The sequence below is a fragment of the Oratosquilla oratoria genome, chromosome 32 (assembly GCF_046742065.1).
Source record: "Oratosquilla oratoria isolate Oo_2021 chromosome 32, ASM4674206v1, whole genome shotgun sequence".
NCBI classification, from domain to species: domain Eukaryota; kingdom Metazoa; phylum Arthropoda; class Malacostraca; order Stomatopoda; family Squillidae; genus Oratosquilla; species Oratosquilla oratoria.
The window spans coordinates 27,945,419-27,966,086 of NC_134808.1; the positions used below are offsets into that span (position 1 = coordinate 27,945,419).

At 43.2% G+C, this 20,668-nt stretch overlaps 1 protein-coding gene across 2 annotated transcripts in view; it reads left to right on the top strand.

Moving 5' to 3' along the window:
• Ndf (Nucleosome-destabilizing factor) overlaps positions 1–20,668 on the top strand; it is a 132,862-nt gene that overhangs the window by 93,513 nt on the left and 18,681 nt on the right. For both annotated transcript variants that reach the window (XM_076213891.1, XM_076213892.1), the window contains 3 exons: positions 15,572–15,682; positions 16,598–16,699; positions 17,193–17,355. In XM_076213891.1, coding sequence (XP_076070006.1) covers positions 15,572–15,682; positions 16,598–16,699; positions 17,193–17,355 — 376 coding nt within the window. The remainder of the gene's footprint in view (positions 1–15,571; positions 15,683–16,597; positions 16,700–17,192; positions 17,356–20,668) is intronic.

The following is a 20,668-nucleotide window of genomic DNA, read 5'->3' on the forward strand; positions in this document are numbered from 1 at the left end:
CACTCCCCGCCTCCTCCCCCGTCCCACTGGAGCCCTTGTTATCCCAGTTGCCACTCGTGATGCGCTAGAGCCACCTGGCTCACGCTCTCAAGTGCCCTTCCCCTGGGGGAGGGCGGGGGGACGAGTGGAGGCCTTACACGTAATGTGATGTGACGAGGTTCTCTGGAAATGCGTCGTTTTGACCCTTTTTATGATAAGGGTTTTCCTCGGCTGAATAAAATCGCTTGGTAGCGTCCAGCGTAAATGTAGAGTTGAATATACTGTACACGCCCAAGGAGGAGAGTGGAACTGTACGTGTTGAGTAAATTATTCTGTAGTTAGCCAGAATAAAGTGAAACCATAGATGGTGGTTCGAGTCCGCTGGGGAGGTCGGCGCGTGACGCCAGTAAAGGACTTGCGGTCTTCAATTCATGAATGCCAATAAAGGCTATCATGCCTAGTCACCTTACCTTGCAGTATGAGTGATGTACACACACACACACACACACACACACACACACATATATAATATAATATAATATAATATAAAGTTACAATAAGGGCATAATGGTTGCATTGTCTGCACCGATGAATTGTCAGTGTCGTCACAATAGAGGTATATTAAAATATATAGACATATAATAATTGAACGCCATGGACTTGTTTAGCGTGATGAATTGATGTCATTGATTGATCAGTCAACCTCGGCGCTGCGATTATCATGTATTAGTATTTCGTCCGTAATAACCAGCGTTTCCATCCCTTGGCGTCGCACCAGAGTCGTAGAGCTGACCAGGGAGAAGGGAAGCAGAACGGAACGATAATTAATAAAAATTAAATGTGATCAGAGTTATTATTTTCTTTTCTGTATGTATTTATCTATTTTTATATTATGTATTTTTATTATTGTATATATTCATTGGAATTTAGTCTGGAATCGTATGTACTATCAGGTAATATGGCACTTGATAGTATTAAAAAATGCAACAAAATAAAACAAATACGAAACTTTGAACTAATAGAAATGGAAACGGAATGGTTGAAACGAAAGATAAGCTGGGGCGTCTGGGATCGAACTGCGTAGGTCTGAGAGCAAGAGGGGACCGATCCGCCCCCTTGTGTTCCTCATAACGAGGACATTGCTCCCGCAGGCGGGGGAGTACTTCGTTCCCACCACTAACCTCCCCCCCCCTCCCCCGGCGGCGCCTCTTGTTGGAGAGAATGGACCAAGCTCTGGCGTTCGTTGTTGTTGTTGTTATTTACCTTCAACCTCGTAATCTTCATTTTACTCTCTATCCTTCATTTTCCTCGTCATCCTCCTTCTCTTCGCACTCCTCTTCGCCCACTTCATCGTCCTCCTCCTCGCCCTCCTCCTATTCCTTCAGTTCCACTTCCGCGTTGTTGTTGTTCTTTGAGCTCAATCGTCCTTAGACGAAGAAGTGGAGCAGCAGCAGCAGCAGCGGTGCGTAATCTGCTAAACTACAGCCTTAGTAATGCGATTTATCTTTCTCTTCCTCTCTCTTCCACTCTTTTCTCACTCTTTCCTTTCTCTCTCTTTTCTCTCTTGTCTCCTCCCTTCTTCCTTTTCTTTCTCTTTTCTCTCTTGTCTCCTCCCTTCTTCCTTCTCTTTCTCTTCTCTCTTTTCTCTTTCTCCCCCTCTCTCCCTTAACCCAAGCTATTGACTGCATGAAACAATAATATGATTGGAAATTGATGTCCATTCAAGGAAGAATGCTGATCGCATTTCCCTTTTACCCTTCCTCCTCCTCCTCCTCCTCCTCCTCCTCCTTTGCCTTCCTTGAAACTCCTTCACTTCGAGGTTTTCTCCTCGGTGCGATATTGACCCCGAGGGAGGAAGGGCTCCTGATTGGCAATGAAATACAATAGTCTCTCTAAACTCTCCCTCCCTCCTTCCCCCCTCTCTCTCTCTCTCTCTCTCTCTCTCTCTCTCTCTCTCTCTCTCTCTCTCTCTCTCTCTCCCTCTATCTATCTATCTCTCTCCCTCACACATTCAATTGCTCTCTCATTCACACACTTCCTTCTTTCCTCTACCTTTTCCTTTCTCTTTCCCTCTTCTCTTTCTATGCCCACACACTCACCCCCTTCTTCCGATTTTCCTCTCTCTCTCTCTCTCTCTCTCTCTCTCTCTCTATGAATCATCCCGTGCAATCAATCTATCCATATCGAGTCCGGAGAAGACTATTTCTTCGTTGTCAGTCCTTACCAGGGAGATGAACTAAACAGCCAATTATCAGCCAGAATAGAAACAAGAACGTCACCCGGTATGGAAGAGGAGAAGTTAATCGTCACAGAACATCCCTTTCGCTGCCAGAGTTGGGGGAGGTGTGTGTGTGTGTGTGTGTGTGTGTGTGTGCCACAGATGTGAACGTGATCACCTGGCGCCAGCTAACTAGAGGAAAAGGAAGTGCCAAACGCCATGGAAGGGCTGCGATGCGATGCCATGTCGTGCAGGCCCTTCCATCAGCGTGCGTGCCTTCCTTGTTTCTTGAATATGTTTATTCCTTATGCTCCTTCTCTCTCTCTCTCTCTCTCTCTCTCTCTCTCTCTCTCTCTCTCTCTCTCTCTCTCCCCCTCTCCCCCCTTTGGCTATAGATTGCTTCTCGTAGTTTGATATCTAAATTTCCAAAAATTGTAAAAAAAATTTTTTATTTATTTTTATATTTTATTATATATACTCTCTCGCTCTCGGAGTCGGAGCAAATATAGATCAAAAGGTTATGATCCGTTAACAATGTCCCGCAGGTGTTAGCATCCCCTCTCCCTCCCCCTTCCTCCCTCACCTTTCCCCTTCCCTCCTCTCTCCCCTTCTCCCCCTCACCACTTTCTCTTCCCTCTCCTCTCCCCTTCCCCCCTTTCACCCCCTCTCCCCTTCCTCCCTTCACCTCTTTCTCTTCCCATCCCTCTCACCCTCTCCCACTCATCCCCACCTTATCTCAGTCTTTTTCTTCCTCCCCCCATGTTCTCGTCCATTTATATTCACCTCTTTGTTGCCTAGCCTTACGATCCTTTGCAGTCTCCTTCATTCTTATGTGCTTATGTAACGGAAGTTGTGACCCAAACGTAGCAACAAATGAATAATAGTGATGTAAATAAGTAACTGTTTAGCTGAAGAAAGCTACAGAAAGACCTGAAAGATAATGATGATCTTTGATGTGTGCGCCCTGTGAAGGCAACTTTATTCAGATGTATTCATATTTATTCGGGGATTTTGTTTAAATTTATTCGGGGAGCCTTCTCGGAAGCCAAAGGATTTATTCAGGAAACCTTCTCGGAAGCCAAAGGGTTATGTACCTACCATTTGTTATGGGACGTGTGTTTGCATGTGTAAATACACACACGAACGCGAGCGAGCGCACACACACACAATTATATATATATATATATATATATATATATATATGTATGTATATCTATATATATATATATATATATATATATATATATATATATGTTGTCGCCAGGATATTCTCTCTCATGTGAAGCGTTCTTCCCCAACAACCCTAAAGGTAATCCCATATTAACCTGTCACTCGTTAGTTGTTCAGTCTTCCTCCTCCTCCTCTTCCTCCTCTTCCTCCCTTTCCTCCTCTTTCTCCCCATCCTCCTCCATTATCCCTCCATTTGCCGCAACTTAGCAACTGCTCCAACTTTCTCTCCGACCCAATTTCCCTCACTATGTGTGCCGCTTTCTCCTTCGTCCTCTCCTCCGTCAGTACCCTCTCCCTTTCTTCGGTAGTCTCTCTCACTCTCTCTCTCTCTCACACACACACACATTCACTCACTCACTCACTCACTCACTCACTCTGCCTCTCTATTACAAGAGGGATAAAGGAAAGTGTATCTATGCATTTCTTCCCTGCAACCCCCCCCCCCTCCATTGATTTCAGCACCCACAGGGAGGACCGTTTATGTTTGTCTCTATTTTTTACCTCCCACTTCCCCCCCCTCTCTCTCTCTCTCTCTCTCTCTCTCTCTCTCTCCCTCCCTCTCCCTCTCTCCCTCCCTCACCTCCCAACTCTCTCATCCCCTCCCACCCCCTTCACCTTCCCTACCCTCCCTCATTCCCTCCTCTAGGTTCTCCTCGACCTCCTGAAGGAGTATCCCAAGTTGGCCCTCGAAAGCGTCTTCAAGTTTCCCCGAGACTGCGACATTGGTGTACGGGCCGTATTCAAGAAAATTTCGGGACCCAAAGACCAAACATGCTTAGCAACCGACTGTGATACATATTTCCCCAGGGCGTAAAGACTCGTCGTCTGTATCGTGTGCCTTTTTCATGTCTTGGAAATCTGTGTGTAAAAATACGACGTAATATAATACGACGAAGTGTGTGCCTCGGAAGGGTTGGTAGTTGGGGCTACAATTGGTACCCCTGATTATAATGAAGGTAACTCTCGTTTAGTTCCTCTAATTAGGGATTATAACCAGTGAGTCTTTAGTTTACTTGTTTTACATACATATACCAAGGCTTTTTCCCCCTTACAAGGGGGGTAGCCAAAAAGAAAAAGGCATAAAATCATTCCCACCCATTCCATCCCTGAAAACACTCCACACCCCTCCACTTGTGCCCTGGTTTCGTTCAGAACCACGCACAAATGCACTGGTTGAACGAAATCGCCTGGCACTAACCAAAAGAAAACCTGAAAGTGGGTCATATCCTTCGGAGGATCGAGGTGAGTTGCAGCACGGCTTGACCTGCATGTGGCACGTTCCCCTCATGTTGACCCCGCTTATAGGGTCATCTTCACAAGAGACACTATGGAGAAGGCGAAGCCCACAGGATTCATGGCTGTGGCAAGTTGATGGAACCCGTGATTTTTTTTTATTTTTTTTTTTTTTAGTGGGATGGGTGGGTGTCTGTATGGGAGCTTGCTTGGAGAAAGCGTGGGGACTGGCCAAGGCGCGTGCGTGAAGGACCGCGCTCCCTGGCGTATTAACCCCTCAATCGATGATGACCCTTCATCCACGAGGAGCTAAGATGAGAGGGGGGAAAGGGTGGTGGAAAGGGAGTGGGAATGAGTCTGTCTTTGACTTGACCTACTCCGTTATAAGGAGGAAGAAGCCCTTGGTACATGGATAGAATTAATAGATATCTGAAGGAAGATATGCATACCCGAAATATTAGTTATATGTATATATATGTGTGTGTGTGTGTGAAGGTTTAATGTAGTACATTTGTAAAACAAGACCCTCTGTCGGAGAATGAGATAAGATGGACAGAAAATATGTATATTTCGACCACCAACTGTGGTCTTCTTCAGCAGAATGATACATAGTGTGGAGTATGAGATTGTATATAACTAAGAGTGGTACATTTGAGAACAGGGAAAAGGGGGGACTGCTTATATGTCCTTGATGGTATGCCAACCTTCGCCCCGACTTAATCAAGGACATATAACCTGAGTCCCACCCCCTTATCCCTGTCCCCAAATCTACCCCTCTTAGCTATATATATTCTCATACTCCACCCTATGTATCATTCTGTTAGAGGACCACAGATAGTGGTCGGAATATACAGATTTTATGTCCATCTTATCTCATTCTCCGACAGTGGGTCAATAAGTCGTATGTGTATATATATATATAATATATATATATATATATATATATATATATATATATATATATATATATATATATAATACATACACACACACATATATACATGAAATTCCCTCGTGTTCTTTCCTTCTGTACCCTTCTTCATATATGTCAATGTGGAGCACTTGTTTCTCAGTAAATAAATAAAAAGGCTTTTATAACTGGACGAGTGACATTAAAATCAAAAGTGTTTTGTCACCGGAAGCGTCCCCTCGTGATAAGTGGAGTTCCCCAGGGTAAGGAGCAAGTCATTGGGGGAAAACAAGTTAGGTAATTTTTATACTGCTCGCTCTCACTCTCACTCTCTCTCTCTCTCTCTCTCTCTAGCAAAATGTTGATCTGTATCTTGTTTAGCTAATAGATGAGATAGTACATCTAGATACAACCAAAGCTTTGAGGTGCCTATGAGGTTCATTGAAAAACAAATAGAACCTTTTAGTGGTGAAAGTCTCTGTAAGAACAAAGTTTCGATCCTTCTGTATATGACACGTGTGTTTGTGTGTGAAAGTAGAAGCCATACAACGCAGCCCACCTGACATGTGAGAGGCTTAACGAGAGAAAGGAAACTTCTGGACCTGTGCAAATAAGAGAGGAGGAGAGTGGAGGTGGGTAGCCAAGATAAAAACGTTAATTGATTCATTAAACGTTTCATGACACATTATATATTTACCGAGATAGCAAAGGTAATAATGATATATCTCTTTGAAAAGATAATATGTAACTAATAGGAGTATGATTTATCTAGGGAATACTGCCATCTCGAGTGATAAGGTAGACGATTTGATGTACCGAGGAGAGAACCAGAAATATGAATACTTAGAAGAAGAAGAAAATAATAGTAAGCGTAGAATCGACTCTCGGCCGGCTTCGACTTATCGAAGTAAAACAAAGAACGTAATCGAAGATGTGTGTAATTCCACCTCCCATTGTTCCTCCCCTCCTCTCTCTCTCTCTCTCTCTCTCTCTCTCTCTCTCTCTCTCTCTCTCTCTCTCTCTCTCTCTCTCTCTCTCTCTCTCTCTCACACTTCTTCTTCCACCTCCTCCTCCTCCACCGGTACCGTAACACTTACGTCACCGGACTTTGTGAGATCGTCTTCGATAGCGTTGATCGGGAAACCGCAGGGAACCAGCTTGGGAGGCAGATCGAGGACTGACAGGTGACACATGGGCTCTCGATCTCGTCGTCGTCGTCGTCGTCTCGCACGAAGAACGCTCGTCTCAGCTCTGGTTGTGATTAGAGACCAAACGCATACAACCGTAATGGAATAATGATAATAATTATTATATCAAACGGTGATGGAATAATAATTATTATTGTTGTTATTAATTGTTTACCAAATATACGCTGAGGTTATACCCAGGAGTTATGCCCAGAAATTTTAGTCTCCCTCGGTATGTGAAGTACGCATTCGCTCACACACACACACACACACACACACACACACACACACACACACACACACACACAAAGTGGGAACCATACATGAATCTGAAACTAGATGGGATATATTGGAGAGTAAGAGACAGGACCCCACGAGTGTCGTTCCTTTCCCTGTATACTAGATTTAGGTGAATACAAACACGTGTACGTACGCTGGAAAGCTTCTTGTGTGCATATATACATGCATACGTACTCCTTATCGCGTCTGATTTCCATCATCGTCGCGCACGGAAGCCGCGATCCGGAGCTTGTTGGTGACATTTCCCGTTCTTCCTGAACCTTGGCATTTCGAGACGCGGCCTCCGCCTCTGCGTCAGTGGTCACGCCGCGCCCTTAAAGAAGCTGAGACTACAAACAGGCCATTGGTCAACAGCCACGTCTTGTTTGTCGCCCCGGAAGAGACTAGATTCCATCAATACCCTCCCCTACTTAACCCCCCCCCACCCCACACACACACACACTACTGTGAGTCGGACAAGTCCCCCCCCCTTATACCCCCCTAAAGGGGGGGGAAGGGGAGTGAGCTCGTGGTTCTTGATCACCTTCGATCCCCGTGGATAGTATCCTGCACTGCCGCAGCTGTCAGTACCGGGAGACGCACAGTTATTAGAGTCATGGTACTGGAAAGATCAACCTGCATTGGGTTTTTTGTTTATTTGTGTGTTTATTCATTTATTTTTTGTCTTTTTATATATTTTTTGCACGTGGGTATCGTTACTTCCTATGTGCGCTCAGTATCTCTCTCTCTCTCTCACACACACACACACACACACACACACACACACACACACACACACACACACACACACACACACACACACTTAAATTACTGGGTGCATGTGTGAAAGCCCTTCGCTTGTACGTGTCCGTGTCCGTGTGTATGGTCTTTGTGTCGTGTTTACTTTGAGACACGATGACGGAAATGCGGGTTGGGGTGGACTATGGGGTGCCTCGCGTTCACAACTCCATTTAATTATTTTATTTAATTCTAGTGTATCATATTGTGGAAAGGTTCAATGAGATATGCGAGGACAGTCTTGGATACAGTCTGAAACTCTGTCTACATAGGCAGTGTTGACACAAAGGAGTTGGCGAGTCCCGCGGTGAACAATATTCTCTGTTGTGTCTGCAGACACTGAGCGCGGGGCACATACCTTCCCCGTCACTGTTCACACTCTTGTCCGGTATCAGTCCCCACCCTCTGATAAGGTCGCCCGCATGGGGGGTTGGCATTGAGGAAGCGGTCATTGGGTAGATGTTGCAACAAATGGTTTCTTAATCACCCTATCTCTCTTCCTCTCTCACTCCCCCCCCCCCTCTCTATCTCTTTCTCTCGAGGATTAGAGTCACGGGAGGTGACTTGCGGTCTTATTTTTAGTCGAGTTTGAACTGGGTTAGGCTGGAATCATGTGCCTTTTGGTGACCCCTTCGATGTCTGGAGGGATGGTACCGTCATGGAGGTGAATGAAATAGTCCGGTATGCAGAAGGAAAGCGTCTTGATTCGAGCAACCTAACCGCTCTGTTCGATACAAGAAGTGATTCATATGACAAAGTATTACAATCTTGTTCGTGTGATTAAACGTAATTCTTCAAATGTTGAAATGCATTTTAACGTTCATAGACATATATCACTGCGACCATATATATATATATATATATATATATATATATATATATATATATATATATATATGTGTGTGTGTGCGCGCGCGCGCGTGTATGTATGTATGCATGTAATATATAATGGTATTTCCACCATTATAAATGGGGTGACAGAGTCAAAGGCTGGATCCTGGCCACAATTTAATAGAGATGCTTAGTCTGAAGCAGGAATGGGGTAGTGAAGGACGTAAGGAGTTAACTGTAGACAACAACAAGAAGAACAACATAGTCAAGGACAACTTGGTAGCGAAGGAAGCGTCGATGGCTGCCCACCAACACTTGGGCTTTAGTTGTCCGGCAAACAACGTACCTTGTATATTATATGTATATATATATATATATATATATATATATATATATATATATATATGTGTGTGTGTGTGTGTGCGTGTGTGTGTGTGTGTGTGTGTGAAAGGAGGAAGCAGTTTTTCGTTGATATGTGTATTAAAACTACTGCGTTATTGTAGTTATTCAACTTCGTTTTTCGCATTCTCAATTTTTCAAAAGAATTATTTTCCCTGAATACGATGAGCAATGTGCCCTTATATTTGTGTGTGTATGAATATATATGTGTATATTATATATATATATATATTATATATATATATATATATATATATATATAAGTGAAAGGGATGAACAGGGTATTCTCGTATGCAAATACAATTGAACGCGACAGCTTCCTGACAATTTATTACTTTAAAAAGTTACCAATCGTCAGAGTACTGTCGTATTTAATTCTACAGCACGCACACACATTGGTCACTTCGTACACAATGTCACAAACAACTTCCCAAGTGCCCGTGATGTGCATAGCATGTTTGTAGTTTGTTTCTGCGAGTAGGTATTCTGTAGTGTGTGGACCTAGAATGGTCAGTTATTAATAATGTATTGGCTGTGCACTATAATAATGATAATTATACGATTGGTTTGTTGAGTTAACAGTAATACACTGTGACAATACAATTTGTGCTAATACTAGGACTCCATTAGTGCCATTCCTACGACGCAAGATTAGACAGAAGCGCTGGTTAATTGTAACATACCATCCCTACAACCTCAGTGCACATTGTATATATTTGTGTCGAGGTTCGTATCACCCGAATAAAATATTCTGTCGTTAGCCAGAATAAAGGTCTGAAAGACAAGGTCTCGATGTTGCATTTAAAACCCCCAAGAAGAAAAGTATCCCTATACGGCCAATGTTATTGCGCAATATTCCGTATTGTGCAATACTGTTGACGGTGTAGGGATGGTACTGCAGAGGTACATTGTTAGACTTGTACATTTGATGCCTTCAGTGTATTGTGTCATTCTTCAATGCCATCCCTGCACCATCAGTGATATTGTACATCACGAAATATTGTGCAATAATATTGATGGTGTGGGGGCCGCTTAAGCTGAATAAGATCGCCTGACGACATTTTAAGACTTGCGGTCGCAGTTATTGTGGGTGTAGGTAGGCCTAGTTCTTTCTACTGGAACTTTCCATTATACGGAACGAAAAGTTTGCGAAATGTAGAACATTCCCAATACCAGAAACATATTGTGTTGTATCACCAGAAGGTGTTTTGTGCCTTAGCGAATTAGATTTCGAATTTTGGATGTTCCAGAGACAATATATGGTCGATGTAAGAATTTCTACAAAGCATCGTTGGTCTGTCTTGATGCGAGATGGGATTGTAGTGATATTAGTGGTAACATAGAAGAGGGTTGCAATGCTCAAGCCTCCAAGATTTGTACAATCCACCTCATCCCCTGACGTTCCCTTGAGCTGCCGTCAGGTGATATTATTAATTTCCGTGTGTTAGGGGGCAGGGTGAAAGTATGGTTGGGATTGTTAAACAAAACAGGGATGTTGTGTGTGGACACAAAGTGTGGAAATGTAGTATTGCAAGTGTCCACCAGTATTAATATAATTTTAGTATACACCTAAAGAAAGTGGCTGCTATTGCTAGTCTTTAAGATTAAAGTAAGTATTAACTAAAAAATAGACCAGTCAATAGAAATAAACAGACACGTTTATGTAAGAATGACGAAATATTATGACAGTTTTCGTTGTCTGCGTGGGCAGATGGCGAAGTGACATGCCAACAATGTCGAGTGGCTTGTGTCGTCTTTTCTCTGTCGATTTGTATTTATTGTTCACTCGAAGTGACGAAGGAGTCATTTGAACATCCGGTAAGATTCCTGGATTTATTTCCTGTTAATCACAGAAGACAGAGAAGGCGAAACTTGTCGTAGTTTTGGGAAACTAAGGAGTAGGTGTTGTTGCTAGGTTGGCTGAGGTGGAACCTGAGGTTGGCTTGCTCCACCGAGCCCAATCAGTGGAGCCAACCGTTACCCCGTTTTCTTTCATTAGTTGCATAATTTTTAATTTATTTACACGGGTATTTGAGTTACGTTTACACTGTGGGGTTTCAATTAGTTTCTGGTTGTAGGAGGAGGGAATGCGACCCAAGGGTTGCAAGTTTTAAGAACATAATAATGGAGGAGACTGCAAGAGACCATAAGGCCTACACTAGGTAGTTCTATTGCCATTACCACAAATCATCACCATCCATAAAGTTATCTAACCTTCTCTTAAACAACCGATAGTTTGAGCACTGACTACATGGTTGCCAAGTCTCCATTCGTTAACCACTGTTGGTAAACCAGTTCTTACCTATTTCCCCTCGGGTATATAAAAAGTGGATTGTACAGCAGTATCACTGACCGACAAATGTTATGGTTATGCAGTTTCTATTATTTTTCCTCTCTCTCTCTCTCTCTCTCTCTCTCTCTCTCTCTCTCTCTCTCTCTCTCTCAAGACTTCACTGCATAGGAAGTCGTGAAGCCATCCTTGATGACTGGAGTGGTGACGATGGGTGATTGAATGGGAGAGGGTGATGGATAGGGGGAAAGGATTGGGGAGCGGGGGGGGTGACAAAAGGTAACGTAACATCTGGGGTTTCGAAAGTAGGCTTGTTACGACGGCGCTATTGTGTAAGGGACCTGCGGGGGGAGGAGGAGGAGGAGGAGAGCATCCATGGACTTGAGCCAGGTCCCCCCCCCCCCGCATCCTTCTCCATCCTCTCCTTACCCCTCTCCACGCTCACAAACACCCGCAGATCCACGTGATTGTTATGCCTAACGTCGAAGTACGCACACACACACACACACACACGGGGTACAACTTACGTGATATATATATCGAATTGCACACATGCCACTTTACGCTTGCCTTGTAGGTGATATAACCGTAGTGTGTGTGCGTGCGTGTGTGAACGTGTCTGTACGTATACATTTTCTTAGATATGGTGGGTGTGGTTTTGTCATTTGGGCGTACACTCAGTGACGTAGGTGTGCATGTCCTCGGTGCTTGAGGGCTGAAAGGAGAGCGAATGTAAAGGTGTCTGAGAGTGAGCGAGTGAGAGAGAGTGCAGTTGCTGGTGGCAGAATGAAAGGGGCATTGTGCATCGTTGTGTTGGAGAGTCGAAAGATTGGTTGATGCCTTTGTTGAAGATCTTGGTCTTCCTCTATATGGTCTTGGTCATCCATTCGCCCTTTTCGTCGTCATTTTTATTTGGCCCCTTTTTCGTACAATTTTTGAAGTACAGTCTAGTTCTTTTCTTTCGGCATTTCGTTACAGTTTTGGCAAAAGTTCAGTCGATCTTCGAGCATCTAGTATAGTCTTGACAGAAGCTTAGTTCCTCCATCATTTCATACAATCTTTACAAAAGTTCAGTCATCCTTCTAGCATTTCTTACAGTCTTTACAAAAATTCAGTCGGTCTTTCAGCATTTCATACAGTCTTGACAAAAGCTTGATCGTTCTTCTAGTAGTTCGTACAATCTTGACAAAAGATTAAGTTGTTCTTTTAGCATTTCGTAGTCTTGACAAAAACTTGTCGGTCTTCTAGCATTTTGTACAGAGTGGGGAAAAGCTTAGTCGTTCTATTAGCATGTACAGTCAGAACAAAAGTTAGGTCGTCCTTTCAGCATTTCATACAGTGTAGACAAAAGCTCCGTGGTCCATCTAACATTTAATCCTTTCAGGAGGAGTTTGAGATGAATAAAATCGCTTGTGGTCAGAATAGTATATTCAGAGGTTGCAGCAGCACTTTGGAGGCCAAACACTTTGAGTATAGATGTTCTCGCTTGAATAAAAAGCTTCCAGTAGTGAAGGTACTTCTTGGAAAATAAATTTAATCAAGACTATATATATATATGCTAATAAGAACACGGGCACGTGTGTTCACTCATGCAAAGTAGACCACTTGGAAAAAACTAATGAAGCAGAGAGCTTTCGTATATTACATCTTCAGTACTTTTTGCACTGAAGGTGTAATATACGAAAGCGCTCTGCTTCGTTAGTTTCTTTTTCCAAATGGTCTACTTTGTGTGTATATATATATATATATATATATATATATATATATATATATATATATATATATATACGTGAAGATTTGGAATCTGGGATCCATATCGGAAAAATGTAAACACCAGACTCAATTGAAGGGTTTAATTTGCCCGACGTTTCGATTCCCGTCCAGGAATCGTCTTCAGGGGGTATAATGGGTACAAGTTTGTGAATTCAGATATAAATCGTGAGAGCGTGAACCATTCCTAGGTTTACCACTTTGACGATTTATATTTTAGTTTACAATTTTGTACCCATTATACCCCCAGAAGACGATTTCTGGACGGGCATCGAAACGTCGGTGAAATAAACCCTTCCAATGAGTCTAGTGTTTACAATTTTCCAATATATATATATATATATATATATATATATATATATATATATATATATATATATACATATAAAAATATATATATATATATATATATATATATAATATAAAATCGGGTAGCGCGGCAGGACGTGTGATTATACAGTACACAGGCAGGCAAGCGGACACCGACAAGGTTGTCCGTCAAGATTGTGCTTTCGTTGCTGTTTGTTGAGGACAGCGATGAACGGAGTTTCGGTTTGTGTCTGAAGCCGGGTCGTATCTCTTAGATTTGTGCTTACGTAAGTGGCAGTTGCCGAAAAGTCCATGGAAATAAACACCAAATGTGAAGACGGAGTCTTCATTAATGTATGACGTCTCGCTTATGTTTCATCAAGCATATCGAGTACTTGAAGAAGCTGTAACAACCGGAACGTCATACTAATAAAAGCTCCGACCTCATATGGCGTTTATGCTTCGTGCTCATGTCCATGGGTATGGTAATGTACGCGTGCGTGCACGCTCACACACGCCATAGGCGTTAGCAGTCAGCCTGGCAACTCCTAGGACCTCCCTCCTCCTCTTCCTCCTCCTCTTCCTCCTCCTCCTCCTCCTCCTCCTCCTCCTCCTCCTCCTCCTCCTCCTCCTCCTCTTCCTCCTCCTCCTCTTCCTCCTCCTCTTCCTCTGCAATGCGCGCCACCAGGATACCTCCTCCACGCCCCTTACAATCATGCAATCCATCCAGCCGTCTTCCTACTCCTTCCTCTCTCCCCCACTCTCTCTCTCTCTCTCTCTCTCTCTCTCTCTCTCTCTCCCTCCCTCCCTCCCTCCCTCCCTCTCTCCCTCCCTCCCTCTCTCTCCCTCTCGTGCCATTTGCCTGTGGCCATTGTTGAGAGGCCCACATGCCTCTCGTATTCCATTTGTGAGTGCGTGGAATGGGTTTGGGAGGTGGCCGAAACGAAGCCTTTTTTAGAAGGGTCCTGACCTCTTTTTGGAAAATGACCTGGTCCCCCCCCCCTTCCCCCCATCGTTGGGTGCCTCATAGGGGTGGGATGTGCCGCACCAGGCAGAGGGGGGGGAGGAGAGAATGCCGCCAGAATAAGATCGCCTAGCGGCATGTAGAGGAAAAGTAAAATTACCTTATGGTATGTAAGGGGTTTGCTTGAGGTAGTGTGTATTACGTCACTGATATCCAATGTGTCTGTCCTAGGGAGGGTGGAAGGAGCATATCGCCCCCGAAGAGCTAGATGGAATTTAGGAGGACATGTAGAAGCTGATGGATGGGTGTCCTTCATGAGTGAGGATTGCATGAAATAGGTTATAACCCTCTTTGCTACTCTGGGGTGCCACAAAAGTGAATAGAATAGCCTGGCGACAGGTAGGCAAGGAGGGAAAGTACCACCAGGTATGTAAGGGGTTAGAGGCGTTATGTTGACTCTATTTTCTCTCTCCATTACTTTTACTTTTCTGCATTCCTTTTAAGTACATAATGATATGAATTGACCATTGAATTACATGTAGGAACATTTTTCAATATATATATATATGTGCTAATAAGAACACGGGTACGTGTGTTCACTTATGCAAAGTAGACCACTTGGAAAAAGAAACTAACGAAGCAGAGCGCTTTCGTATATTACATCTTCAGTGCAAGATGTAATATACGAAAAGCGCTCTGTAATATATATGAAAGTGCTCTACTTCGTTAGTTTCTTTTTCCAAGTGGTCTACTTTGCATATATATGACTGCCATACTTGAATTACATGTGGGTACTCCCTTAGATAGATGTGTAAATCAGATATAATGATCACTGTTGCCACGAGTTTGGCTGAAATCCTACAGCAGTTGGCAGTGGTCCTCAGTACTCCCCATAGATCTCTCCGGGGAATGGTGGACTGTTGTCTTTTGTTTTGAAAAGGTGGAAGAAATGCAGTACAGTCAAATCCAATAGAGGTCTTGGGGCCCCAGTCTGAAGACATGGGTGAGAGCCCCCTGAGGGCTGCACCTTCAGATGAAGGGGCATGTGCATATTCAATTTTTATTTATTTATTTATTTATTTATTTATTTATTTATTTATTATTTTTTTTTGTGTGTGTGTGTGCATGTGTGTATTGATTTATGTGAAGTACCTGATTGTAACTTTCTTTACAGTGCAGTGACTTTGTATCTGCTGGAGCAAAGGAGATGATGACACCATCAGATGTGATTGCTTCAGCAGACATCACCTTCTCCTGTGTTTCGGACCCACAAGTGGCCAAAAATGTAAGTAGAATAAGGGTGTAATGCCCTCAGGTGTTGAGTCAAGAAAAAAGGTGTGAATGGTACACTACCATGTCTGTATTAAATTATTAGAAATATAATTAAGCCTCCAGTGTTGATGGGTTATTTATTGACAGTTCTTTGAGAACGAGTTGGTATACTGAGTATAAAGAACAAATGCAAAAAAGGAAAGAAAACTATAGATGTATAGTTTAAGAATGATAAATGCAAAGAAGGGCCAAAATTGGATGGAGGAATACAGGGAAAGAAGGAATGAGAGAGAAGACGGAGTATGAGAAGGAATCTGAAATAACAAAGAATGATAGAGGAGTACTTCATTACAAGTGAGGGAAGATATTTGCTGTTTACCCAAAGGCCACAGGTCTTCCTCAGGAGAGACCAGGGGCAATGGATTGATAGATAGATTGGAGGAAGGGAAGATACATACATATAGGCCTTTTCCCCCGTACAAGGGAGGTAGCCAAAGTCAAAGGCATAAATCCACTCCCACCCATTTCATCCCCACATACTCCACTCCCATTCATCTCTCCCTCTTTTCTTGGGTCATCCCTGCATCTCACCCACTGCCCTGTGTCACAAGCAATGCAGCAAGTTACAGCACATCCACAACAAGGCCACTTCGTTTAATGGTTGCCTCTTCCCCCATCTTTGTCCCCACATGCAGAAAAAGAGAAGACTGGGAGAAATCCCTTCAGGCTGCATAAAAATGTCATTCACACAGGGAAGACATATGTTATAATTGTTGCACACTGAAGATGATCAAGGTGATACACTTGGTCCCATCAGGTTCTTTTGTTAGGATTAAGTCCAGCCATACTGGTATATCTTCACCTCTGTATCTTGTACATTCTTTCACCCATTGGGTATGTATGATGTGACAATACCTCTGAATTTCAGGTTGTGTTTGGCAACTGTGGTGTTCTTCAAGAGATGACTCCTGACAAGGGTTATGTTGAGATGACAGGAATTGATTCAGAAACATCACAAGACATTGCTGAAGTGAGTTTGGGCATAATTTTTTTCTGTTGCAATATAATATACTGTTGTATTTTGTGCATACATCAAATTTCATAATACACTAGACCCTCCATTAAACAGACCCTGATGCAATGGATCTTTGATTTAGCGGACAAAAATCCCATCCATTATAAAACCGGACAATTGCCCAATCATCCGTTGCTGCCTACAGTCTGGGCCACCAAGACCAGGCCTGTTGTGTGTGTTAAAACTAATCAATAATACAGTATTACCATATTATTTTCAGGCATAATAAAAGAAGCCAGTAAATGTATAGCATATCAAATTGCCAACAATGGTCATTTGTCCTTTATTTACTGATGCGGTCCATTCTGTTTACATTTTGCAGGAATGGACCAGTCCTTGCATGCATTTGTCTTTTATATGGAGGGTCAAGTGTTTATGAATTTAGTCAGTGGATGATCAGGTTGATAGTATTTGCCTTTGATATCTAATGGAGAAAATTTATGAATAGGCTATCAATGGTCGTGGAGGACGCTACCTGGAGGCACAGGTTCAAGGAAGTAAGGTTCAAGCAGAAGAGGGGACACTTGTCATTTTGGCAGCAGGGGATCGCACGCTCTTTGACGACTGTCAGTCCTGCTTTCAGGCAATGGGCAAGAATTCCTTCTATTTGGGTAGGTTGTTTGATACAAGTTGTAATTTTCCATCCCAAAAATCACTTATCAGAATATGTGTGTGTGTGCATATATATATACCTAGTTGTATTATACGGGAAGGGAGCTATGCTCGTGGTGACCCGTCTTTGTATCTTTCAGCATCAAGTTTTTTCTTTAAATCTTGAATAGTGTTTGCACGCATTGTTTCCTTATCTGATTTATTCCAGGTATCCACCACTCTATGTGGGAATTTGATTTATTTATTTATTTATTATTTTTTCTTTTATTTTAGGAGATGTGGGTCTTTGTAAGTGCATATGGGCCTGGCAGTGAGAAGAGTGTGGAAGAAAGGGAGGCCTTTTGGATAGATCTAAATGAGTGCATAGAGGATTGGAAGAAATGGCAATGTAATAGTACTGGGAGACCTTAATGCTAGGGTAGGAAATGGTCCAATCGATGGAGTGGTTGGGAAATGTGGAGTTCCAGGAAAGAATCGTAGTGGAGAGTTGATGGTGAAAATGTGTCTAGAAAGAGAGTTGATGTTAGCAAATACAGTGTTTCAGAAGAAAGTCAAGCATAAGTACACATGGGAGAGGGTGGTGGAGGGAAGGGTGGTAGATAGAGCACTAATGGATTATGTAGTGGTAAATAGGATTATAATAGGAAGAGTTAAGGATGTACATGTGCTAAGGGGAGAGGGTGGGGGAATATCAGATCATTTTTTGGTGGAAGGTAAGCTGAGAGTGGAGGATAGATGGAGAAAGAGGAAAGGGACGAAAGGTAGGGAGATTCTTCGAGTGAACTCTGAATGAAAAGGAAAAGGAGAAGGAGTACGGAAAGAAGCTGAAGGAGGAGTGGGAGGGAGTAAAGGATAGAGTAGAGCTGGGTGTGGAGGAGGAATGGGGATGGTTTAAGGAGGGAGCCATAGTGTGTGCAAGGATGGTGTGTGGAACAAGAAGGACAGGGGGAAATGGAAGGAAGGGTAGTGAATGGTGGGATGAGGAAACAAAGAAGGTTGTAGAAGAGAAGAAGCGAGCATTCACAGATTGGTTACAAAATAGGACGAGGGAGTCATATGAGAGGTACAAAGAAAAGAAAAGAGAAGTAAAGCAAAAGGTAAAGGTTGCAAAGAGGAGAGCAGATGTGAAATGGTGTAAGAGTATGACAGAAAATTTTGAAAGTAATAAAAAGATGTTTTGGAAAGAAATTAAGAGAGGAAGAGGAGGCGAATCAAGTAGAGAAGAAAAGGTAAAAGGTGCAGATGGAGAGATGATAATGGAAGAGAAGGCAGTAAGGGGAAGATGGGCAGAATATTTTAGGGAGTTGCTAAATGTGAAGGAGGATAGGGAAGGAAAGATAGTTGCAGTGGGAAATGCGAAGAAAATGAGAGTGATGTGTGAGGAGAATGGAGGAGAAATAAGGAAGGATGAAGTGAAGGCAGTTGTTAAGATGGTGAAAGCAGGTAAGGCACCTGGTCTGGATGGATGCCATGCAGAATGTCTGAAAAAGGGAGGTACAGTAATGGTGGACTGGTTGGTGAGGTTATTTAATGTTTGCTGGAGAGAGGGTAGAGTGCCAGAGGACTGGAGGAGTACCTGTATAGTTCCTCTTTACAAGGGAAAAGGGGACAAGTGTGAATGTAGTAGTTTCAGAGGGATTAGCATGTTAAGTGTAGTTGGGAAGGCTTATGGGAGGATCTTGATTGAGAGGATTAGGAGAGGAACAGAAGGAGTAATTGGTGAGGAACAGTGTGGATTTAGGACAGGTAGAAGTGTAGATCAGATCTTTGTGGTAAGACAGATATGTGAGAAAGCTATAGGAAAGGGGAAGGATGTTTTTTGGGCTTTTATGGATCTGGAAAAAGCTTATGATAGGGTAGACAGAAAGGTACTGTGGGAGGTTATGCAGATATATGGGATAGGAGGAAAGCTTCTGTGAGCTGTCAAGAGTTTTTATGAGAGTAGTAGAGCTTGTGTTAGGATTGGAAATGGAGAGAGTGAGTGGTTCAAGGTAAAGGTGGGACTTCATCAAGGATGCATTATGTCGCCCTGGCTGTTCAACTTATACATGGATTGGGTGGTGCGAGAGGTAAATGCAAGGGTAGTGGGCAAGGGATTGGAGATGGTTAAAGAAAATGGAGAAAAGTGGGAGGTGAGCCAGCTGTTGTTTGTGGCAGGATTGGAGGAGGGTCTGAGGAAGTTGGTGGCAGAGTTTGGGAGAGTATGTGATAGAAGAAAGCTAAAGATAAATGTGGGTAAAAGTAAGGTGATGAGATGTACAAGGGGTGAAAGTGGCAGTAGACTGAAGTGAGCATTAAGGGAGATTGACTGGAGGAAGTGGATAGTTTTAGATACTTGGGTGCAAATGTGGCAGGAAAAGGTGGAGTGAAGGTGGAGGTAGAATGTAGATTGAGAGAAGCGAGTAAATGCCTTGGTGGATTAAAGAGTGTAAGGAGGAATAGACATTTGGGAATGGATGCTAAGAGGAGACTGTATGAAGGAGTGATTGTGCCAACAGCACTGTATGGGGCAGAAACATGGAACATAAGAGAAGAAGAAAGAAGGAGTTTGAATGGGGGTTACTAGGCTAGATATAGTGAGAAATGAGGAGGTGAGGAGAAACACGGGGTGGAAAGGGAGCTGGGAGATAGGGTTGATGAAAGAATATTAGGATGGTTTGGACACATGGAAAGAATGAGTGAAGAAAGACTAGTAAAAGAGGTAGGCAGATGTGGAAGGAGTGAACATGAGGGGACGTCCTAGGATGAGGTGGATGGATGGGATGAAGGGGGCTTTGGGGTAGAGGGGAATGTCTGTTGAGGAGGGACGGGAGAGGACAGAAGACAGGGGTGAATGGAGAATGGTTGTATATGGATGATGTGATTGCATGAGGTGGAATGGGCGGGGGGATGGGGGTGAGGTAGGATGTGTGAGCAAAATTTGATGCAGCCCGTAGGGATTTCTCCCCATCTCCTTTTATGCAATGGGGGGACGGAGAGGGTGGGGTCGCCGATTTAATGAAGCGGCCTTGCTGTGGATGTGCTGTGTCTTGCGACACTGCTTCTGACCCAGGGCAGTGGACAAGGTGCAGGGATGACCCGTCATCCAGGAGGTGCTAAGATGGGAGGGAGGGTGGAGGGGTGTGGAGTGTATTCAGGGATGGAATGGGTGGGAATGATTTTATGCCTTTTCCTTTTTGGCTACCTCCCTTGTAAGGGGGAAAAAGCCTTGGTATATGTATGTATGTACGTAGCTGTAAAATAGGTTATTCCTTGCATTTTTCAATTATATCTCTTTCATAGTTTCTCTTTTCATAAAGGGGCAATTACCTA